Genomic DNA, 25,409 nt, shown 5'->3' on the forward strand with positions numbered 1-25,409 from the left:
CCCTGTGAAAACTCACTCTTTAAAGCTGAATAGGAGCAATGTCAATTTGGGTTTTCTGCGGATTGACCTTTGCTCCGATTGAGCTTTAAACAGCCGGGCAAAAAGGAAGTGTACATATGCCCTAGGTCCGGCTGTGAGCAATGAGATTATAGTTAGTTGTTTCATTGGTTTCAATAAGGATTTATGCTGCAATTCTAAACACGCTTACATGGCAGAATGACACTTATATGGCAGAAAGCCCTGTTGAGAACAATCAGACTTGTTTTTATGCAGACTGTGCAAAGAATTGCATTCCTAGCCACAATTCCCTTTAGCTGAATCAGGGCAACCATTTTTAAAATGTGCAGAAAAGTCATTTAAATCATGTTGCTTTTTTGGTTATCCTGCTTATTTTCCTCCAGGCAATCAACTAAAATAGACTTGATTTGAGCACCTACTTTTAAAAGCACCTACCTTCAAAGGAATCTGATTCCTTGCTAATTTCAAATTGGCATGTCATCTGCACCACTGCAGCTACCCTATGCTGAGGTCACTGAATTCTCTGTTATTGAAATGCAAATCCTGGTAACACCAGACTAAAAACAACAACAAAGACTTTTATTGTGACCTTTTGTTCAGTGATGAAAAAAGACCAGTAGAGAAACTCGCTCAATTCAGACTGAATGGTTTATTCATATCCCTGCAGAAACCGAAACTCTCTAGTAGCCAGTTTCACATGCAGGTAAACTTTGTTTCCATTTATCCTTTTCATTAACAAAAGAAAGCTTTGTTTATTGTAGATATCCCACACAAGGAGACAGATTAATTCAAAGCTGCTATGGCATTGTTTGCAACCTTAATGGTTTGCAAAATCACAGTTGCTGTCACAAGTCCCTGCAAAGTAACTAAACCAATTCAACACATCTCAAGGCAGAAAATACTTTTGAGGCAACAGGCAGTGCCAGGGGCCAGCATTTGGGATTAAGAATGTAGAGTAAGGAAACAGACCTATAGAGGCAAGTGCAAAGTTGCAAACACTGGAAATACCCTGAGGACATCATGGAAACCTTATACAAATCTGAGAGCTATTAAGTGAGCTTAACAAGAGTTAAGCAAGTTATGCATAAATATCATATCAATCGACTTTAGAAACTTTTTTTTAGAGCAGCTTGGTTTTATTGTTTATGTGAATGCACTGTTACTGCAGTAGTTTGTCATTATTACTTTCACCCTAATATCCCATGGTGGGTTACAACAATTAAAATACACTATTAGACCAATTGTATGCTTTGGACAAGATTCATCTAAAGCAGGGGTCAGCAAACTTTTTCAGCAGAGGGCCAGTCCACAGTCCCTCAGACCTTGTGGGGGGCCGCACTATATTTTGGAAAAAAATTAATGAACGAATTCCTATGCCCCACAAATAACCCAAAGGTTCATTTTAAATAAAAGCTCACATTCTACTCATGTAAAAACACCCGATTCCCAGACCGTCCGGGGGCCGGATTGAGAAGGCGATTGGGCCACATCCGCATAGTTTGCATACCCATGATCTAAAGAACACCGTCAGTGGGAAGCCCTGCACTCGGACTTCCACTTGTGCAATGAGGCTTTCTCCCTCTCCTGTGTGCCCCCTGGAATTGGCTCAGGGGGGAGAACCCTCAGACCAGCATGTGGGGAATGGGGGGGGGGGGTTGTTCCATCTGGCAACTAATAGGCTTGCGTAGACAGAACATTTGTAATAGCATGACGCTGAATTCTATCTACCGTCATTGTTTTAAATTATACTAGTTTGTTTCTTTCTACTCTGTTAGCTGCCTTGGCAACATACATTATGCTGAAAGTGTGGGATGTGTTGTGTAAATAAATATATAACACAACATATTGTTGTTGTTTCTCCTTCAGCAGTTATGATGGCCCTAATAAGAGGGAGGCAGCAATTACAAAAACACACACACACACACACACACACACACACACACAAAAAAAGAAAACTGGCCTTGAACCAAAGCTTTAGCACTCCCAACGAGACCTTGTTTTATTTTCTCCACAAACCCCATCTTCAATCTGTCAATTGCTATTCTCAGTTCTACACTGAAAAATATGCAACCTAAATCAGGCAGGGCTCATACCAGGATGTCAACAATCCAATCTAATCCACATCTTTCTGAATATAATAGCATAGTAAAAAGATGCTGATTAACCCTGGGTATATATAAGGAATTTGTCTGGCTGGAGTGGCTGTGCCTTCAAATATTTTTTTGTAATTCTTCATCTGCGATATGAATTTGTAGGTGCTATTACACATTTATATAGGACAGTGGTGAGAACCAAGAATTTGTATTTCTCTTGCTTTGAACTTCCCTATTGTTCTCTCTTGATTTATCTTTTACAGATTTATCTTCTTAAGTTTTTACTTACTTGTTAGATTTATAAACCCCTCTTAGGAGTGCTCTGATGGTGTTTCCTGCTTGGCAGGGGGTTGGACTCGATGGCCCTTGTGGTCTCTTCCAACTCTATGATTCTATGATTCTTCATTAACAGATCACAGGGCCGTTCACAATATAAGATGACAGACAACACATTTTTCGGATGTTTGTGCATGGCATGGCAGTAATGCTGTCAGTCCCAATACAGGCATTTCCATAAATAACTAAGGAATTGCCATTTTGTGGGGAAGTTGCGGAGCCAGAAACTAACTATGAGAAGTCTGAATCGCTCTGCGTAAATATTGGCCCCAAAGTGCAAATGCATATCATGCATGCCATGGAGACTGCATCAAACTCTGCTGTCACATGTACCGTATTTTTCCATGTATAACACAACCCCATGTATAAGACGACCCCTATTTTTGGGAGTCCAAAATTAAGACATTTTAAAATTAAGGAAGTTGTTGAGCTTTTTGGGGGAAATCACAAAAACAGTTGAGCTTCTTTTGTAATTTTGCTGAGCTGTTGAGCGTTTTTTTCTTATGACACCCCCCCCCCCCCCGCAACTGTTCCCTTCTACCTGCTACCAACAAGGCTCCAGCCCTCGTTTACTTACCGTATTAACCCAAGTATAAGATAACCCCCAATTTATCACTAAAATTTTCATTAAAAGGTTGTCTTATAGATGGGAAAATACTGTACTTTAGAAGCAGGTAGATTTCTTTTAGAAGCAATAAGATAAAAGGAGGCGGGCTATCCTTTCAAAGAGTTGCCTGCCTCATAATACATTTGGCTGGGATCCTTGGCTCAAGAGAGATTTATACATGCTTAGCATGACTGAAATTCTTGCAGCACCCATTTTTCCTTACTAAAAATATGTTGGCAATCTTGCAATCTTGGGGACAATTCCAACGCTGTTTACCCAGGCTAGATACCCAGATAGCAGGAGTGTTCTAACTCATTCAAAATTGTTCAGGTAAATCGCAACCATTAATGGAAGTCAGAGTTTTGTGCTCTGAGGTTTTCTGCCACATATGTTTTAAGCATGGTTTTAACAATTTTATGATGGTATCTGACTGTGTTTTGTATTGTTTAAAATTGTCTTTCGTAAACTCTAGGGTCTCATTAGACGAAGAGTGGGCTATAGATAAAACTAACACATAATTATATTATTTTAATTGGACTTACCACAGGCTGCTTGCAAAGGTAACGACACAGTTCCCCAATGTATTGAATAACTGTAATATTATACTTTTTGCAATCAGTCCAGAACTGGCTAGCTGAAAACTTCTTTCTTAAAACACATGTCGCACCTTGGGGGAAAAACAAAACTACAGTTTCAGGATTAACGTTTGGCTGACACTATGCACAGTACCTACTGGATAATCTTATTAAGAACAGATTTGAATTTAATTGATACACACTTGGTTTAATTTAAAAATCTATGTACATGTTGCAATACATTGGGGCAGGGAACCTCAAAGTCTTGGGGGCTGAATATAGATCCCTGTACCTCTCCGTCTGGCCCTTGTACTCTCCTCAGGCCACACCTTTTAGTGTCTCTGCTTTGCACACTATTTTTGAATGACTGGAATGAGTCTTTGAACTCTGATCATGTGTCCTGCTTGTATGGATGGCTGATGGTGGGGTGAAAGATTGTGTATAAAAACCAGGCTCCTGTAGAAAGGTAAAGTTGACATTTGTTGCCCTACCCACTTTCGCCTCCTTACCCACCTACCACTGGTATGTGGCCTCAAATGGCTTAGAAGGGACTATGGCCTCAGGCTGAGATGGACCCCACCCCTAAAACACACTGTGCCTTTGCATGAAGGCTGAACTGGGCCCAGTGACTCCGCTCTGTTGCCAGAGGAGAAGTGTGTTAGTCTGCTGAAGCAAAAGCAGCAACAGATTTATTATGGCACAAGCTTCTTCAAATAAACAATAAATCTATCCTTCTCTTGGATGTTTTCCCACTGCTGGCAGGCCACGATTGGGGCAAGTCCTTGATATCAGGGTGAACTGGGGTGTGCATTTTAAGCCTTTTATGGTTGGTGGGTTGTATCTCAGGAGCTGACAGTGGTAGCTAGGCCTGTGCACAGCACCCGGTCTCCCACAACCAGATTGATCACCATGCCTGAACAACATGTTCGGTGTGCCTTTGAGGTAACTGATTCTACCAGAACACTCTTGTAATGCTAAATATCCCTTAAACTAGGATTGGCTACCCTACTGGCGCGGCCAGATCACTTCATAATAATAATAATAATAATAATAATAATAATAATAATAATAATTTATTTATACCCTGCCATCTGGCTGGGTTGCTCCAGCCACTCTGGGCAGCTCCCAACAGAATATTATTATTATTAATAAAAAAGCGATAAAACATCAAATATTAAAAACTTCCCTAAACAGGGCTGCCTTCAGATGACTTCTAAAAGTCAGGTACTTGTATATTTCCTTGACAAATGATGGGAGGGTGTTCCACAGGGCGGGCGCCACTACCAAGAAGGCCCTATGCCTGGTTCCCTGTAACCTCACTTCTCGCAGTGAGGGAACTGCCAGAAGGCCCTCGGAGCTGGACCTCAGTGTTCGGGCTGAATGATGGGGGTGGAGATGCTCCTTCAGGTATACTGTGCTCTCAGGCTGCACTCCTGGTCCTTCAGGGGCACAGTTACCCCGTTCAGGAACTAGGGACAGGCAGACTGCAACCATGCAAAACGTATTTCTGATCTTAGCAGTTATATATCAAGCTGGGCTCTGGGCCAGGCCATATTGGCTGCCGCCCCTCTGGGAAGTACTGGTAAACTTCCCTTGAGGTGAAAATGCCTGTTTACACAGAAACGTGCAGAATGCTATATGAACCCAGAAGGGATGTTTAATTTGTTTGCTGCTCCTTAGAGTTTGGATGCCCTGCTTATCCAACCGCACCAAAACTGAAACTTTTTTGTGCATCCAGGAGTCCTCTACGTCAGTGTTTCCCAACCTTGGGCCTCCAGCTGTTTTCGAACTACAATTCCCATCATCCCTGACCACTGGTCTTGCTAGCTGAGGATTATGGGAGTTGTAGTCCAAAAACAGCTGGAGGCCCAAGGTTGGGAAATGCTGCTCTACGTATCAGAAAGTTACTACATGGTATTAGTGTGAACTTTCATCCATTTTATGCAGAGGAAAAACCAGCTTTTCAGAGTAATTCGTTTGGCTGATTAGGAAAAAGTGAAACTGCAGTAAGTCCCCTCCCCCTTTTTTTTAACAGAAGATGCTTTCATCTCTGTCTTTTTCCCCAGTGGATCACGGAAACAAATTATGCTTATCACCATATGATCTGTAGCCAGTACAGAACATAAAGCTCTCAACAACATAAAGCTATCCTCAGAGACCTGTAATGGAAATTCTATGAGAGCAGCATATATCAGGTGGAAGAGGAGCTTCTTACAGTTGCTCTTTCCCATAACCCAGGGCTCTGACTCTCCATCCTTATAGCACTGGGCCCTTTTAAAAGTAGCTCTGCTCACAAGCAATGGGACTCAACTGCTCAGAGAAAGCAGCAGTCCTATTTAAGGTTCAGTGTAGGGTTCCTGGTTGTCATAGGGATATTAAGGTCTGCATTGACTGACCTGCAGCCCTAAGCTTCATTTGGCTCTATCCAGATGATACCTGTACTGGTTGCCTTTTTGGAACTTGACCTCTGCTTTGCTTGACCTTGCCTTGATTGAACCTAACCTGTGATGGAACCTAACCTGTAACTTTGCATTCCTACAATATGCTAAGCACGCACCCGAAACATAGAATAGAAGCTGTCCCCTGGCTAGGACAGAATGCACCCCCTGCACATAATTCTGTAATAATCAAGGGAATTACTGAGCTTCTCTAAACTGGTACCACTGCAAAATGGCAGAATGAGATTTGAAATGTGACTTAAAGCAACTACAAGGCACACCCCATTAATGTGATTATTGATTGAGGGTCTTTTCTTGGCTTATTCTAACTATTTCAGTGTAGAAGTTGATCATTCATCTCCTTTAGAAACACTTGTACACGCTTTCCATAAGCATGACTAAAGACTGTCGACATGCAGAGGGCCGGGAGGCCAACTGGCAAGCCCCAGCTGTGCCATCTCCTTCCATCGGCCCGTGCTCAGACGTAAATCAGCGACCAGGGCACGCTATTAGCAGAGTGTACTGCGCATACAGAATAGTCGTGAGGCTTGTGAAATCATTCTACAGCTACAGATTTATTAAACATAAATCAGGACAAAGAAACATGTTCTTTCTCTCTCTCCCCCCCTCTCGTGTCATCTCAGAGAGAACAGCAAAAGCAAAAGCTATACACAAATGGAAGTTCCCAGCAACCTGTGCTGGAATGTAAACAGACATGTGACATGCAAAAATCTCATGCCTGTTCCTTAAGGTGGAATGGAAATGTCAGCTTGCCTTACCCAGTTCAATGCATCCACCTATGCCAAGTAGAGCGGCTGCACTGTGGTAAAGAGGGAGAGTAATATAAATTATGTCATCAGGAGTAGCACCAAATGCCCATAATCCAGCAGCTCCTTTTAGAACTTGCAGATGACTGATAATTGCAGCCTTTGGTAAACCTGAAATAAAGAAATAAAATATACACAAACATATTTTTTTTCTTTCAAAGGAAGTAAAAAAAGCTTAATTACAAAATCAATGGCTACTTTTTGCACTCCAGGGTGAAATTTTCATCTATATGCTAAAATAGGTTATTTAATTTGCACAAATTGTTCTGGGATATTACTAAGTAACATCCAAAATAAATAAACAAACCAGTTGCTCCTGCTGAAGCCCATTCACTATGTATTCTGCGAAAAGATTAAAATAACAGGCAAGTCAATGCATTAAGAAAACATTATTTTGAAATAGGATATTGAAATTTGATGTAAAATTATTTTATTGTTTGAAGAAAAATGAAATTTTTTTTTTTTTTTTTAAAAGAAAACTTATTTCAAAACAAGTAGCTAGTTTATGGAAGCTATATACTCCCTGCTACCCAGGTATATAAAACAAAAAGCTCCATCAATGATTCCCGCAGCCCCCCCCCCAAAAAAAACCACAACTATTACAGCTTTTTACAGATTGGGCATCCTGATGTTCTTTCACCTATGGTGCTTTCCTGATCTAAATCCAGGCATCACATCTTGAAGCTATAGGCATCAAAGGCGTTACAGGCGTGAATTAGATTAGGAAAACTGCTTGGTTGGTGGAGGGAGGGGAGGGGAACAAACTGTTAACCAGCTCCCTTTCCCCTCAGCCTCTTTTGAATAAAAGGGAAAAAAAGTTTGGTGATCCAATCTCCGATATTCTATCACACATATAGTTGTAATAATTAGATAGTCTAATTATTTCCTTGGAAAAGAGCTTCTCTTCTGGTCACACTACCTGCTTTGGTTGAATTATAAAAGTTGCAAATTTTTAGGCAAATTATGCTTTTGCAAATTCTATATGTATGTTAAGTAACAAGTAAGCAATTTTTTATTTATACCCCGCCCTCCCCAGCCAAGACCGGGCTCAGGGCGGCTAATATCAAATGTCAAATACATTAAAACACAATCAAACAATTCATTAAAATACAGCTAAAAAATTAGAATCGGAATAAAATTAAATGACTGTGCATGAAATTACAACCATAGGGGTCGAGAACCTCAAGTATTCATCAGAGCCAGCTATCCATGTTGGTCCCACATGAGCCGATAAAAGGGCCAGAGGTAACTTACAGGATCCCATAGAGGGGGGTCAAACTGGGCCTGGACCGAAGGCCAGGCAGAACAGCTCCGTCTTGCAGGCCCTGCGGAAGGATGTCAAGTCCCACAGGGCCCTGGTCTCCTGCGACAGAGCGTATATATGCAGCATGAATTAAACTGACTTATGCTTCAACCTGATCCTGGAAGATATGAGAGGTGGTTGTTGTTGTTTCCATTTCAACATTCTGCATGTGCTGCTGCAATCATTTCAATAGGGACCATGCACACAAGTGTGGCTTTAAATGTATGTAAATTTAAGATTTAAGCACTTGACACTTGGTTTCAATAACACAAGTAAAAAGGGGGGGGGGAATGTGTGCTACATCATTGATCAGGAAATATTATGGGTAACGGAGATAAGACATGTTCTGCAAGCATCAGAGAAGAAAACGAAAAGGCATCTATAATATTGGTATATGACACAGACACACAAATTAGCCTTTGCTGTTAATCAAAATGTAAGGAAAATATGGCAAATAGGGCCTCTTAAATAATATTTAATACAAAAATAATCGTAAAATTTAACAAACAGCAATAATACTATGAGCGGAACATTTGTTTTTAATCAGCTATATAATGTTGCTTTTCATGTCCTCTGATAAGGAGTGTTTCAGAACAAGCACATAAAGATCTTAGCTTCTTAGCATCTGTACCAATGGCAACAAACCTGGCCATCTGCTTCAAAACTGAAGGGCTAGTTAGTAACTTAATCCTATTTTCTTTCTCCACAATGACCTGTAAGCTCAGCAAGCTTGGACAGGAAACATTTCATAACAGATATATAACAACATGCTAAGAAAGGAGATTATAAAGCTCACGAAGCCAAATTCCAAAGCTACGTCACATGATCAGAAAATATGCTGCTATTTGTTCCAATGTTCAAAGTAGAATTAGTAGGTGGTGGGTGTTGTTTTGCAATATTAAAAGGTAAAACAAAAAGTAGTTATTTCTTAAATGAGTAAGTTTAATGTCCTGGCCATCTGGAAAAACTGAAAAGCTTACTACGTACTATATAGGTTTATGGGGTCAGAAGTATACAGTAGGCAGCTGGCCTTAAAAAAGAAAGAAAGAAATTTTTTAACTGTTTTCCAAGCCAAGAGCTTTTCGAGGTGGGGCCCTCCCATATCAGTGTAGATTTATAGTGTGTTTGCACTAGGTTAATCATTAAAAAACAACAACACCACAATCACTTCTGACTGTGTATTGAAAACCTTTATAGAATGTTGTACCTGTTGTTCCAGAAGTAAAAATGTAGAGGTGAGGATCCTTCAAGTTATTAGCAACACAGAGATTAGCTGGTACAGGATCGTCAGAGGCAACTTCCAGCTTGTCCAAAATGGTATCAACATGTGGCAATGTGGATTCTTTCGCCATCACCCAAATCCTGATATCTTCTTGGAGGCTAGGAAGAATTTCCTCTAAGGTTCCAAGCATATCTAAAAAATAATATTAAATACATATTAAATACAATACTGGATTCATTAAATAGATATCAGTAGTGAAATGTCTGTCAGGATTGGAGACTGGGGCAGGAAGCAGGTCAGGTATATGTCCCAGATTACAATCTTCAAGAGAACCCAAAAGGAGCCACTGAGAACAAAGTATACTACAGTGGTACCTCAGGTTACAGACACTTCAGGTTACAGACTCTGCTAACCCAGAAATAGTACCTCGGGTTAAGAACTTTGCTTCAGGATGAGAACAGAAATCGTGCGGTGGCAGCAGTGGTAGGCCCCATTAGCTAAAGTGGTGTTTCAGGTTAAGAATGGTTCCAGGTTAAGAATGGACCTCCAGAACGAATTAAGTTCTTAACCTGAGGTACCACTGTATCATCTAGAAAGTACCTTTCTGCTTTTCATTTCTTCACTGCACTAGGGTATGAGAAACACATGATTAGATTCACGTAACACTAATCCAAAGTTTGACAAAAGGGTAACTAAGCTATGCCTTCCCCTAGATGTTGTCGGACTACCTGACCGTTAGCTATGCTGGCCGGGGTTTGCTGGAATCCAACAACTTTAGCAGGGCCACAGGTTAGCTAGTCGTGGCTTAGCATTATGGGGAAAAACACATGAAGAAGAGTTTGGATTTGGATTTGATATCCCACTTTATCACTACCCTAAGGAGTCTCAAAGCGGCTAACAATCTCCTTTCCCTTCCTCCCCCACAACAAACACTCTGTGAGGTGAGTGGGGCTGAGAGACTTCAGAGAAGTGTGACTGGCCCAAGGTCACTCAGCAGCTGCATGTGGAGGAGCGGGGAATCGAACCCGGTTCCCCAGATTATGAGTCTACCACTCTTAACCACTACACCACACATGCACATGCATGCATCCCTGCTTCTCCTCTGATGTGGCTGTGAAGAGGCCAGAGGATTCTCCTTGGCAGATCTTAAATATAAGCTTGATTTGTACTGGGAGAGGTGGTTTGCTAAGTATCCCTGTCCCAAGCGGTTTAGGCTTTAAATGTTAACAACAAAACCCTGAACTAATAAATAATAATAATAATACATTTATACCCCGCCCATCTGGCCGGGCTTCCCCAGCCACTCTGGGCAGCTTCCAACAAAATATTAAAATACAGTAATGCATCAAACATTAAAAGCTTCCCTAAACAGGGCTGCCTTCAGATGTCTTCTAAAAGTCTGGTAGTAGTTGTTCTCTTTGACATCTGGTGGGAGGGCGCCACCACCGAGAAGGCCCTCTGCCTGGTTCCCTGTAACCTGGCTTCTTGAAGTGAGGGAACCGCCAGAAGGCCCTCGGCGCTGGACCTCAGTGTCCAGGTAGAACGATGGGGGTGGAGACACTCCTTCAGATATACTGAACCGAGGCTGTTTAGGGCTTTAAAGGTCAGCACCAACACTTGCCTTAATGTCTAATTAAGATGTGGTACATCTTTCAAAATTGGCACAGTACCTCTACAGCTGGGTGTCCCACTAAGCACTCTAGCAGCTGCATTTTCAGCTGGCTGTAGCTTGCAAACCAGATGCAAGGGTAGTCCCATTTACAGCACATTACTGTAATCTAATTGGGAGGTTACCAATGTATGGACCATCTATGCAAAGTTCTCAGTGTATAGAACTGGTTGTAGATGGAACACCAACCAAAGCTGGTAACTGGTGCTTTGAGCCACTGAGGCCACCTGGGCTTCTAATGAAGGCAATGAATCTAAGAGAAGCCCCAAATTACACACCTGCTCCTTCATATGGAGTACAACCTGAGCTAGAGCTTGTACAAAACTCAATTTCCAGACATGGCCACTATCTTGTCAAGATTATGTTGCAGTTTATTAAGAATGTATTGTCCCTCCCGATTCAGATGTTACATAGAAATAGAGCTTGCCACCGTCAGCATACCAGTGTCATCTTTACCCATAGTTTCTAATGACACTCCCAGTGGCTTCATATGGACATTAGATAGTACTGGGGACAAAATCATGCCCTATGGCACACCACAGAGGGTCAAGGCACAGTCACCCAAGAGCATTTTCTGGAATCAATCCTGCAAGCAGAACTAAACCCATCATAAAATGGGGCACTCATCCTGTGACTCAGGGACATCCCAGGAGGATACCACGATCAACAGTATCAAAACCTTCTGGAAGTACGTAGAGTTCACAAAGAATTGGCAGATTGCAGCTGCTCCCATTGTCTTGATAGAATAGCATTTCAATGATGCCTAGTGATTATATTTCCATATCATCTTACATCACTTCCTAAAGTACAGTACTTTTCAAAGCAAGTTCATTTTGTTAAATAAAACCCATTTCCCTTGATTCTAAACACACATTAGTTTCTCCTTAATTTTTCAGAATGAATTTCAGCAATGCAAGAACTTATTCCCATCAATCTTTAATTTAAGACAGCTGCATTCATCTGGTAATATGTAGGCTAATAGAACTTTCATAAGAAAGACTTTTAAAGCAAAATATTAAACTGAAACATGCTAAAAGAATAAACAATCCAAGTATAACTCCAGATGTCATTCATTTCTACTTCAATTTCAGCATAATTTTTTAGAGTACAGTCAGTCTCACAGTGATCCTATAAAAGTCAATTCAGTAATTTTTGTGGAGATTTAACAATATTTACCGAACTGTTCCTTAAAAGACAAATTGAATTATCTAGTGATTTTTTAAAATGCATACATTTTCTCCTGTTCTTAATAACTATCTCATAGAACAGAGGGTCATGATCCACATAAGCACGACAAAACAAGAAACAAGTCTATTTACCATATGCAACAAATGACACATGGAATTTGTACAATGTTAACAAGGAACTAACTACCATGCAAGACCACTTAGTCTTGTGTTAAGTGGTCAAAGAGACAATGATCAGGATTCTTGAAATAATCTTCCAGAGAGTTTTTACTGGTGACATTTTATAGAAATCTTTAGCATCAACTAAAGTTGGATTTAAAAATTATGCTATTCATGTGTCTTCTATTATGATAATCCATATGTATAGGCCTATATGTAACAGCTATTTCAGGAAAACATGTTATACATGCTTAGGACCACAATGCCCCAAGGACCACCTCTGCTCATATGAACTAATCTGGACCCTGCAATCATCATCTGAGGCCCTTTGTCATCTGCCATTCCATCTGAGAACAGGAGGCCAGCAACACAAGAACAGGCCTTTTCTGTGGTGGCTCCCTGTTTGTGGAATGCTCTCCCCAAGGAGGCTCACCTGGCGATTACACATCTTTAGGCACACCAAGTGAAAACATTTTTCTTCAACCAGGCATTTGGCTGATTAACATTCTATGGCTTTTTAAATGTGTTTGTGGGAGGGGATTATTGGTTTGTTTTTGTTTTATTATGTCTTTTGTATTCTTAATTTGTATTTATCTGTGTGAACCGCCGTAGGATCTTCCGATGAAGGGTGGTATGCAAATTTAATAATAATAAAGTAATTCTCAAATACTTATGCCTCTCAATGGAAATCAGCATATACTGTTTTCAATAATCAAGATCCTTATTGATCACTGTATTCTTTCCCACTTGGTAATTCTGCATCAGGGAGAGGCTTTCATATTGGAAGGCAAGTATGTTGTGAGTCTGCAAACCTTCCAGGAAGCTTTCTTTAAGAGGTTGGGTGATGGGAGACAATTTAGACACCCAAACTTTTACAGCACTTTGGAAGGGTTTATTTATTATTTATTTGTAGTCTGCCCTTCTCACAAGAGTTCCAGAGTAGCAGACGATAACATTATAAATCATAACTGATAAACATGTAAAGCAAAACAAATCAAAGGGCATCTTAAAATTGAGTAAAAATCACCACATAGAGGGGTTAACAGCTGCACGCATGTGGGGATAGCTGACACTACAAGGCACCGTCCTCTGCATTCTGCTGTCCATGCAACCATGCACAGGGAGCGTAAATGCTGTCTTCAAATATCTGAAGGGTGGTCATATGGAAGATGAAGCAAATTTGTTCCCTGCTGTTCCAGAGAACAGGACTAGACTCAGTGGGTGGAAACTGCATGAAAGCAGATTACAGCTAAACATCAGGAGATGCTTCCTAACACTAAGAGCTGTTCATCAGTAGAACAGGCTGCCTCAGGAAGTATTAAATCTCTTTCACTAGATGTATTTAAGCAGATCTAACACACTGAGCCTCTTGGGCTTGCAGTCTGAATCTGCAGGACGGTGGTGAGCTCCCGTTGCTCTGCCCCAGCTTCTGCCAACCTAGCAGTTCAAAAGCACACCAGTGCAAGTAGATAAATAGGTACCGCTGCAGCAGGAAGGTAAACGGTGTTTAGATGTACTCTGGAACTCATCACAGTGTCCTGTTGTGCCAGAAGCGGTTTAGTCATGCTGGCCACTTGACCTGGAAAGCTGTCTGTGGACAAACACCGGTTCCCTCAGCCTGAAAGTGAGATGAACGCTGCATCCCATAGTTGCCTTTGACTGACCTTAACCGTCCAGGGGTCCTTTACCTTTTTACAGCATTGAACAGGGGAGGTTCAATTACATTAAAGAGAAGAGAAATTTCTGTATTGCAGGGAGTTGGACTAGAAGACCCTTTGGGTTCTTTCAGCTCTACAATTCTATAATTCTATGAGTCTATGTCACAGTGCCTCCCAATTCTACTATTTCACCCTGCAGTCACCCCTCTTCATCCACATTACCTTTGCAAACCCAGGTTTGGAATTGCCAAAGATACATTTGCTGACTTAACGTGTATTTTACAGTATTTAATAAAAACTGTATACCACTTAATTGTAAACAAAGCCTCTGGCTTATATTCAAGGTAGTGCTAAGCTTCCATAAGTGCAAGGAGTTTCCTTGAGGGATGGAAGCTTCTCCTCTGTCCTCCCTCTGTATGCCCCTAAAATCTGTTCTGGGTTCCCCCCTAGACCCTTTAGAGCAAATCTGGGGATGGGGTGGGATGCAGGGAACAGGAGAGGGAGCAATTCCCATTGGGCTAGCAGGAATTGTGCTGGCTCCTGCTAGCGCAACAGGTTAGCTCAATATAGCTTTCCATATTGGAGCCATAACGAATAGAATAAACTACCACTTGTTGGCTCATGCCAGTATTCAACAAGACATATAAGAATAATTAGTCCTACAGATTCCTACACATGAAAAACGCTTATGTCCCTGTGGAGATGGAAGTACCAAATCAGTGGTGCATGCCCTTCTGGCTTGCACTCTTTATAAAGACTTGAGGAATGAGATTATCACCCCTCTCTTACTGTCCATTCCAGGTCACCCAACCACTGCCACAGTGTCCTCCTGGCAGATCAAGAGTACCAGATGACAGCAAAGGTTTCAAGGTTTTTAGCTGGGGCACTTAGAATAAGGTCCACTATTTGACTGCTGATTCAGGACCCGGAAGTGTGTTTTGTATAATCAACTTTTTATTTCTGTTCTTTGTATATTGCATTGCTGTTTTGTTGCTATGGCCGATGGCTGATGCAAATAAAGATTCATTCATTCACTCACTCACTCACTCATTCATTCCAGACTTCTAAATTGGCTGCTAAAGCATAACTGAGACCAAGTAATGTTGAGAATCTGCCCCAAACCCTTAAGATATGAAGAAAATCGCTGTGCATGCTGCATGCAACTTCTAGCAAAACATGGGATTTCTTTGTTGCTAAAGCACCGTGTCCTTGTGATTACAAGTTAGAACACCCTCACCTGCCGCTATAAGTTTATATATTCAAAATAGTGCCAAACCTTTTTCAGGACTCGTGTGTGTGTGTGTGTGTGTGTGTGTGCATGAGTGTATGTAACATACAGTTTCCACGCACATGCAAAACTAGACTATCAAGGAGAAGGCTTTACCCTATCAAACCATTTTCTATGCTCATAGACCTTTCTACTCTAAGAAGTATTCAAATACGCAATCACTGATCTGCATGCAGCCTGAGTTGGTATCACAGGAACAAACTCAGAGAGGCTAAGGTCCATTCCCCCTCCCCAGTGGCATAGCTTGGGGGGTGCAGGGGGGGCCGGCCACACCGGGCGCAACATCTGGGGGGGGTGCGCTCGCACTCGCAGCTCTCTGCCCCTGCCTGGCTCACTCTCTCTCTCTCACTGCAGTGCTGGCTGTGCGAATCCGATCCGAGCCGCCGGGTCGCCGCCCACTGTGGAGGGGAGGGTGCCAGGCGTGCGGTGCGGAGAGAGAGCAAGGGACTATCTGGGGGAGGGACAGTGCAGCGGGGGGAGGGGCGCAAATTACTTGCCTTGCCCCGGGTGCTGACAACCCACGCTACGCCACTGTTCCCCCCACCCCAATATTTGAGGGGACAGGGCTCCCGCAAAGTTGACAGACGTTGCCATTCATATGGCGTGCATGCAGCATGTCATGCAATTATGTGGGGCGGAGCTTAACTGCCCGCCCCCAATACTGTACTTAAGTTGGCATCCCTGGTTGGCATAAACCCCCACCCTGCTCCTCTAGATTCTCTAGAATGAAGATGAGTGTAGCCAGGATTTTTTCCTAGGGGTGGCAGAACCGATGTGATTGGTCAGTTAATTAAGGATTTCTCTTGTTTTACTTGATGGGGGGGGCAGCTGACCCCTGACCCCTTTTGCTATGCCCATGAGAAGGAATAAACTATAGGGCACATTGAGGAGAGAGAATGAAGTGCACTAGGATAAAGGGGCGGGCAATATGCAAATATCAGGTGCAGCGTTAGAAACAGATATGAAAGCTAGGCGCCTTATACTTAGGTTATGGGCGCAACAACGGAATGTCTAGGCACACTTTTTTTTTAAGAACAAGAATACAAAGCTGAAAATGAATGAACCGCAGCTAAAATATTTTGTTCATTTTTCACATGGTTGATCCCACCCTCCTAATATTCTTCAGAGGGTCTCTTGTTTTTGTTTTAATTTTATTTCGACAACGTAATAATCATAAATAAGAATAAAATGTGCACACCACCACCAAGGCCATTCCATTGTAACTATCCCACCCCCCCCCAAATTTCAACACCTCTTGTGATGGTTTGACCCCTTTCCGTTTTAACAGCACAAATTCTACAGACACCCTCCATATCTCCTCAAAATCACTTCTCCTGCATATTCCCCATCTTACCATAATGGCACATGTTAATTTATCATTAATAGCTATATTCCACACCACTTTATACCGTCCTTCCATTTTATATTCTGCTTGCCCCTTCCACTTCCTAGCTATAATGATTCATGCAGCTGTCAATAAATTTGTGAGCAAGTCCTTCATAGCCTGTGAACAGAGGGTGACTTCTCCAGTCTTCAGAGAGCAGCTGGAAGTAGGAAGGCAGAAAAAGCTCCTCCTCTCCTTCCACTCTGCAGTTTTAATCAGAAATCTCAGGGGCAGTGCTGCTCCCAGAAACTGGAAATTCCCTGTCGCCAAAGGCGCCTAGAACAACGGGGGGAGTTTCGAACACGGATCAGGCGCGTACTTTACCTGCTCCCACCACCAGCATCTTGGGCGCGCAGCTGGCGATGCAGTGCAGGAGGGACCTGGCGCGGACGTTGCAGTTGAGGAAAGCCACCACGCAGCCCAGCTTGGCCAGCCCAAACCAGGCGTGGATGAAGTCGGGCTCGTTGCTCATGAGCAGAGCCACGGTGTCGCCCCTGGCCAGCGCCCCTTCCTCGAGGAAAAGGCGCGCCACCCGGTTGCTCCTCCGGTCCACCTCCCGGTAGGTGTGCACCTGCTCCTCGTAGATGAGGAAGGGCTTGTCGGGCTGCCGGCGGGCCAACGCCCCGAAGCGCTCCAGCACGGTGGAAACGCTGCCGCGCAGCCTGTAGACCTCGACCCTCAAGCCATAGCGCGCCACTTTCAGCAAGTACTTCAGGTCGGCCCAGAAGTAAGGGAAGAAGAGCTTCTGGAGGAAGTGCAAGGAGACCAGACCGGCCGCCACTACCGTCGCCCAAGAGGGAAACATGAGCTCGGCGGCCGGGGCAAAAAACAACGACGGCGCGCGGAGTGGAAAGTCTTTTTTCGGGAGACCAAACAGGCGGACAAACAAGCGCACGCCGCCCGCCTCCGCCCGGCCAAGGGAGCGGGGAGGAGCCAGTCACCCGAGGCGCCCGGGCAGCCTCGTAAAGGAGCCGGGAGCGGAGGGAGGGCGCTCGAAGGAGATGAAGACGCAGCGGCTCTCCTCTTGAAGGGGCTTCGGGCCCCGCACCTGCCCCTGCGGAAGCGGAGGGTCCTCGTTCCCTCAGCGGACTTGAGCGAGCGGCAGCGACTTCCCCCGGCTGTCCCAGCAAAGCGCCGCCGGCGAAGGCGTGGAGAGGCTGTTGCGCGCGCGCCTCCGTCGTCGTCTTCCCCTTCACTACCTCAGCCCTTGCATAAGGCGTCGACTCCGCCCCTTCGCCAGAGGCGGCGGCGGGAAAAGCGAGCGGACCGCTGCCCGCCTCTCGCCTCACGATACGGCGGGAGCAGAGGTGCCAACTTGCGCGCCTGCGTAGCAGCGAAGGTCCCTTCGCTCCCCCCCCCCATAAAGTATCTGAGGGGACCGCCGTCCCCCAAAGTTCATGGGCATTGCCGTTCGAATGGTGTGCGCCATCAGTGATGTGGGGCGGGGCTTACCTGGCCCCCAATATTTTATTCCAGTTGGTACCCCTGCCTGTGCGCATACGGTCACCCCTCCACCATGCCATGCCCCCCATCTGTTCATGCCACTGTTGCCACCACCGCCCTGCGGGACCCCGCTGCTTGTTAGGATATAGTTCCATTCCACCTTTAGACCAGGCATGAGGAGTTGTTGTATGTCACATGTCTGTTTACTTCCAACGCAGTCTGCTGGGAACTTCCCTTGTATATAGCTTTTGCTATACTGTTTTTTGCTTGGACACGAAGGGAAGCAGACATGTTTTTCCTTTGTTCCTAATGCTGAAAAAAGGTAAAGGGACCCCTGGCCGTTAGGTGCAGTTCTGGCCGACTCTGGGGTTGTGGCGCTCATCTCACTTTATTGGCCGAGGGAGCTGGCGTACAGCTTCCGGGTCATGTGGCCAGCATGACTAAGCCGCTTCTGGCGGACCACAGCAGCGCATGGAAACACCGTTTACCTTCCCGCTGGAGTGGTACCTATTTATCTACTTGCACTTTGACGTGCTTTTGAACTGCTAGGTTGGCAGGAGCAGGGACCGAGTAACAGGAGCTAACCCCGTCGCGGGGATTCGAACCACCAACCTTTTGATTGGCAAATCCTAGGCTCTGTGGTTTAACCCACAGCGCCACCCAATGCTTGTAAATATGCTTACATATGCCTCTGTCCGCCACTTCTGTTGTGAAGTTATTCACTCTGCTGATTAGAGCATGCTCAGTTTCTGAAGGCTTCTGAGACCTGAGTTGCTGATTGATGCTGTTCCGAGAACCGAAGTTTGCCCGGCTGCCGGCCGGTGGCTGGAGCCACCTGGGGGCCTGCCAAATGCCCCCGTCTCCCCGGACACATCCCAACACTGCTCACCTCCCTGCCCCCCCCATACAACCTCACCGCTCACTGCCGCTACCCACACCGGTCCACTGCTGCCGCATGACCCTGACGCTCGCCTCCCTGACGCATCTGCCGGACCACGTGGCTCTGCCTTACCTTCACCGGCTGAGATCTTTCTCTGCCCGCTCTGCCACCGAGGAGTGCCGCGGCGAGACCTGGCAGGCTGCTGCCGCCTCCCACCACGAGGACTGCCAAGCCACTGCCACCACATTGCGCAAAGCCTGCCACACTGCTGGCCTACTTGCTAGCCTGCCAACACCGACACGCTTCTGGAAGCCGGCGCACCTCCTGTCCACCGCCTGGTACGTGTGAACCTGCCCTTTGCTGATGCTTTTGGCCCAGCTTCACAAAGCGCTCTAGTGTGGCATGAATCCTGCCCCGTGGCATGTAGACCTCCACGGTCGAGCCATGGCACATCACTTTCAGCAAGGTCGGCCCAGAAGTAAGGGAGGAAGAGCTGCTGAACCACCCTCACCTTCACTGGCTGAGCTCTTTCTCCACCTGGTGGGTCTGATGTTCCTGCCGCCACCTCCTGCTGTGGCGAGCCCCCCCCCCCAGCCCGCCAGCGCAAGGCCTGCCAGGCCACCGGCATGAGTCCTGCCAGGCCGCTGCCAGTGCTGTGAAGCTTGACAGGCTGCTGGCAGGCCTGCTAGGCCAACAACAAGCAGCCTGACAGTCCTTGTGGCACCACTGGCGGCCTGGCATGCCTCGGAAGCGGGATTTCAGATTGAGGCTCCATGCTAGGCTCTCAGTATTGGGGAGGGGTCTGAGCACCCCACTACAAAATATTGAGGAGACTGAAGACACCTCCACTCATAGGAGTTTGTGCCCCGGTTGAGAGGCAGAGGGACTGGTCCAAAGTCACCCACTGAACTTCAGGGCTGAGTAGAGATTTGAACCCTGGTCTCCCAGGTCCTTGTCTGACCACTACACATATGAACATCAGTAAAAAGTAACACATTCCAGGCTAAACTATGTTTCTAGCATAACTTGTGAATTTTCCTTGCTCCTTTCACAAATGTGGTGGTTCTACTCCATAATATAATGTGAGATAAAAGACACAAAGACACAAAAGGGGCCTGTGTAATCCCTGAGGGGGTGACAAAAGGCACACCACGGGGGCGGCACTTACCACAGGGCCTGGCCTGCAGTGGGCCCGAGCCACGCGTCTCTCCTGGGAGTGAGGCGGTGGCTTGGGGCCCTGAGCTGCCCGAAATGGCAACATGGGGCTTGCGTCCGCCATGCGGACACCATGGGTGGATCGCCACAGCGCCTCCCTGGGTGGATTGCCCTGCCTCCGTGGGCGGCTTGCCCCGCCCCCAGCGCCACGGGTGCTGGAGCGGCTAGCTACACCCCTGCCTAGGCATCACAAAGATATCACTTGTGAACAGAGTATTTCTTAAATTTCTGATTTACAGTCCGTCTTTGAGTCAGATCACTGTGTTGCCGCTTTCATGCTACATTTTCCCCGAAGAAGTCCAGTACAATGTGTGAATTGACCATAAGTTACATATTTTTCCACCCTCCAGGCAGAAATGAAAAGCAGCGAATTGGGTAATGAAATTAAGCGGTTTGGTAAGTTCATTGAATAACAAGGGAGCAGCCCAGGGTAGTTGAGTGGAACTTGAAAAAACAGCTAATTCATACAAAACCTCTTACATATGCAGGTCTGGAAGCTGCTGGCTACATTGTCACACACTGCAGTTTAAAATGGTTGGTTGTGATGATGCATGTGATTTTTTGTGAATATTTATTATACCATCTGACTATCATCAGCTAAATTACCCATTTATCTGATAAAACAGGCTGACTTTCTGTTGAGTATTGGACAGGTTCCAATGTAACGTTTTACAGTTAGATCATTCATAGATAGCATATAGGACAGTGTTTCAACGTTGCCATATTTTATTGAAAGCAACTGTAATCAAATTCCATTCCATGTATAAGTTAGTTTAAGCTCCACTTGACAATTATTTGTGTATCAGCGGGTCTGATAGTTATTGCAAGACTAACTTGTTACAGTTTTTCTAAAAAGTTCACTTACCTTTTGAAGATAACTTTAAATGGCATGGTGGTTTGTCCTGTATATCGTTTGCAGTTTGTTCTGCGAAATGTAGGTTTATAGCACTTTTTTATTTTTTTTTAGGCGGGGAGATGACGACACATTATGAAAATGCATGTTGGTCAAGTGTTGAATATAAATATTATTTCCCTCCTTAATTAATACAATTTCATGCAAGTCATGCTGCAAACATATACTGTTTTTCATCTGCCTGTTTTGAGGTGTATAGGAGGCGTCTGATTATTGAGCAGTCAGGGGCCTCACACTTGAAAAATCCTTTTATCCTCTTCTTATTGTTTAAGCTTCAGATGAAAGAGGGCTCAGAAACAATTAAGCAGATTTTGTTTGTCCATTCAGGACACGTCTTGCATTGTGTAATCGTGTCCCAGTTCTTTGAACTTAAGAAGTATAAATGATAAGGATTGCTTTTTTTGTAGATTATAGTTTTATCTGTAATTCAAAGCCTTAAATGAATATATAAGAAAGTTAAAAATGTTAGATGTTTGTGAAACACCTGTTGACACTGCTGTTTATGGAGCTGGCATTCTGAAATAACTAAGGGTAGAAACATCAGGTTTCAAAATGCTTATAACAGGTATAGAGTAAATTAATAATAGGTCACAATGAACCATGGGGGCAGAGATTAAATCAATTGGTACCAATGGGATAATTTTTCCTACAGTTAATAGCTGGAAGGGGGGGGGGATTTCATGACCTGCAGGAAGGTTGTGATGAAAATCATCATCCAACAATTATTACTATTATTTCTTAAAACATCACATAGTTTCTAATAAAGCATTTAGGGTCACAAATTAGAGAAATTTCATTTCCCCCACATCAATATGACTTAAATGTAGTCAGCAACTTGAACAGGATGAGTTACCTTAGCAATTGTGCAGTGCCTGAACTCATGTACCCATGATAAAATAAACACTCGCAACATCACAGTTCACAGATGCAAGTGTATATATTTTTCCTACACAGAAATTATCTCTGTGCAGGAAAAGTATTATGGGGAAAGCGGTCAGAATCGAAACAAAAGTTTACGCAAATCTGAAATGGGGTGGGATCAGATAATGGCTTTAACTTTTCATTTTTGATTTGCATAAGTTCAAATCTGAAAACGAAAGTTACACTAACAAGAAGGTAAAATGTGATGAATTTAATGTGAATAGTGTTAAATATAAAAAAATTGTATTTCTAATGTTCCAATATCCAACCACAGGTTTAACCGAGGGTGTTAGAAAACATCCCAGTTAGGAGAATCATAAATGTGCATTTTTGCAAGTTCAAATTATGAAAATCTTAGATTCCCCCCCCCCCCATTCAGTTCATATTAGTTTTAGAAGTGGCATTTTGATTCAAATACTTCCTGACTTCATTAAACCCAAGGCTGCAATCCTAACCAAACTTTTTCAGGACAAAGTTCCATTGAACTCAGTGGGATTTTACCTCTGAGTATACATCCTTAGGGGGACGTGGGTGGTGCTGTGGCTTAAACCACAGAGCCTAGGACTTGCCAATCAAAAGGTTGGCGGTTCGAATCCCCGCGACAGGGTGAGCTCCCATTGCTCGATCCCTGCTCCTGCCAACCTAGCAGTTTGAAAGCACATCAATGTGCAAGTAGATAAATAGGTACCGCTCCATCAGGAAGGTAAACGGCGTTTCCGTGCGCTGCTTTGGTTTGCCAGAAGTGGCTTAGTCATGCTGGCCACATGACCCGGAAGCTGTACGCCGGCTCCCTCGGCCAATAAAGCGAGATGAGTGCCGCAACCCCAGTGTTGGCCACGACTGGACCTAATGGTCAGGGATACCTTTACCTTTACCTTTATACATGCTTAGGATTGTTCTGTAAGTAATGTTCAGGGGAAGGTCAAGCCTGTGTTTTCTTATGCTGAGGGGTAGATAATGCCACTATGAAGCTAATGGCTAACTCTTTAGCCGGTTGCCATGTTTTCTGGCCCCCATCCTTCATGAACCTTTCTCTGCACTGAAGAAGGAGAAGAGGCACCACCTAAGGAAACATTACCCCTCATTTCAGGCCATAGAATATTATTTTACACAACATCTCAGACACAGAGAGCCCTGGCACCTCTGTCTTTACTGCCTTGATGCTAGAGCCTGCAGTACCCCTAAAGAAACAGATCCTTGGCGGGGGTGGGGTTAACAGCAGATCCCCAGGAGGCCCCAGCATGCTGCTGAGACAACAGCTCTCCTTGGGTGAGTTACTGCCAGTCTTTGCCACAGAGATCTGTCCAGGGTCCTGAAAGATCTTGCCCGTTGCAACCCTGCACTTTCATCTTGACTGCTGAATGTCTCCTTTGCTTCAGCCCAGCATCCCCTGGCTTCCTTGAGCCAAGCTCGGACAGGAGACCAAGGACTCATCGGAGGGAGTTAGGGCACAGAGCAGCAGACAGGCACCAGACTCATACTTCAGCCAGTTGCCAGTCATAGATGTCAGGAGTTGCAGGGGGAACACTAGCCAGGCAGAATGGTTGATATTTTGCAAGAGGGCTTCCTAGATTTGAATCCAGGGCCTGGTATAGCTCCCTCTCAACTCAGGCACACCTAAGCCAATTCAGAAAGACCAAATGCCAACCAGTTCTTTTGGCCCACCATTCCATTTCCCTTTCAGTTCCTCGCTGTAGTTTAATAAAACTGTTTTTTTTAATATTGGGTAATAGGGTGTTTTTATAGTAAGATTGGGTTTTAATTGTTGTAACCTGCCTTTGGATCTTAGGATGGAGATCAGGCAATGAATAAATGAAATATTTGCCCTTAACTTGGGTTTTCTAATTTACATGGTATCCTCCAGATTATGCTGAACTGCAGTTCTCATCGTCCCTGACCATTGCCCATGCTAGGTGGTACTTATGGAAGTTGTAGTCCAACACATTGAATACCCCTGTCTGAGCTGAAGAAGACACTTCAGATCAGCATATAGGTAAACAGAGACTGTGGGTGCATTTGGGTTAGCCAGGAGCTCTTTGGGCACATTGGAAACACAGGAAACTGCCTTATGCCGAGTCAGCCTCTTGGTCTATCTAGCTCTCACTGGTGCCAACTCCAAGGGGCCCGGACATCCACTGCCATCACACACTATCCACCATTGCCACAAAGTTGGTGGCTATGATTGCCTCCTATGGGACTGAGTTCTGTACTTTAATCCGTGCTGAATCTTCCAATATTCAGTTTCATTGGAAGTTCTAATCTTATTAGAAAGAACAGATCTTGGATTGGCAACTCATAGCAGATCGGGGCGGATTCCTCCTACTGTCTGTACCCTATTGCTTAGGAAAATCCTAGTTGTTTCCTCATCTTGTTTGCCAGACAAGAGAAATTCACAAACAGCTGTGGGTTTGCTAAACTTCCATATAGGCTCTATTTGTTTGACACATTTTTGTAGTTTCTGGATCTGGATGGATGAGAATTTTATCTGCTGGTATCTTTTAATTCTTGCTTCATCACAAGGGAATGAGAGGCAACAAAGATAACATAAACAATAGGCCTAGTGTATGCAATTATGAGCGATCAGCATTACATTATGAATAAACAGCTACATTTTTGTTTTCCAAAGGATCTTTCATGCCAAAGAATTTGACTTGGATTTGGTATAACAACTGTGTTTATATTCTTCATAAATTGTCATGGTCCACGGTGTCTTTTATGACAAGAGTAATTAAGGCTGGGTTCCTGTCAAGTGAAAAATCCCGGGTACAACAACCAAAGTTTTGAAAAATGGACACAAACCCTTAAGTACTAAAAATGCATTTATTTGTTTTAGAAGCTGTTTTTTTATAATTTCACAATGTGTTTTATGCATAGGAACTCCTATTCCAGCTTCCCTACAATGGTTGCTGTTTCCCAGAGCCAGGAAAGAATTTCCCTGCTTTGCAGGTTTTGCCTCCCCCGTAGCAATTGTCACAACTTTGGCGGTTTTAGGCCTTGGACGGTACTCTTTAGTCCATCAACGGAATAGAGGGGGAGTGTGGTTACACACCCCTCATGCGGTGATGTTAGCAGGGCCCCGTTAGAGGGGTTTTCACAGGGAGTCACTAGCCATGAGTGTTTGGTGTATGGTCAAACTCACAGAACTGAATTCAATTTCATTGTTCTGTATGGGACAATGACAATAAAGATAAAGATATTGTATCGAGTGGGGGGCCAGCTGTGTAAACGTCCATTTTGCAGTGCCCCCCATATTTCCTGCCTTGCTTCTGCTCA

The 25,409-nt window shown here is 44.3% G+C and overlaps 1 protein-coding gene across 3 annotated transcripts in view; it reads right to left on the reverse strand.

Moving 5' to 3' along the window:
- The window catches only part of SLC27A6 (solute carrier family 27 member 6), a 39,706-nt gene extending 21,729 nt beyond the window's left edge, over nt 1-17,977 (reverse strand). For 2 of the 3 annotated variants that reach the window (XM_083404034.1, XM_083404033.1), the window contains exons 1-4: nt 17,089-17,972; nt 9,405-9,611; nt 6,847-7,005; nt 3,597-3,721 (exon numbers count right to left, since the gene is read on the reverse strand). In XM_083404034.1, coding sequence (XP_083260160.1) covers nt 3,597-3,721; nt 6,847-7,005; nt 9,405-9,611; nt 17,089-17,569 — 972 coding nt within the window. In that variant the 5' untranslated portion in view covers nt 17,570-17,972. Of the gene's footprint in view, nt 1-3,596; nt 3,722-6,846; nt 7,006-9,404; nt 9,612-17,088 lie in introns of all 3 variants that reach the window. The other variant, XM_083404032.1, reaches the window with a different exon arrangement.
- Nucleotides 17,978-25,409: the final 7,432 nt, after the last annotated feature.

The sequence above is a fragment of the Podarcis tiliguerta genome (assembly GCF_965153285.1).
Source record: "Podarcis tiliguerta genome assembly, chromosome: 11".
In the NCBI taxonomy this organism is placed as follows: domain Eukaryota; kingdom Metazoa; phylum Chordata; class Lepidosauria; order Squamata; family Lacertidae; genus Podarcis; species Podarcis tiliguerta.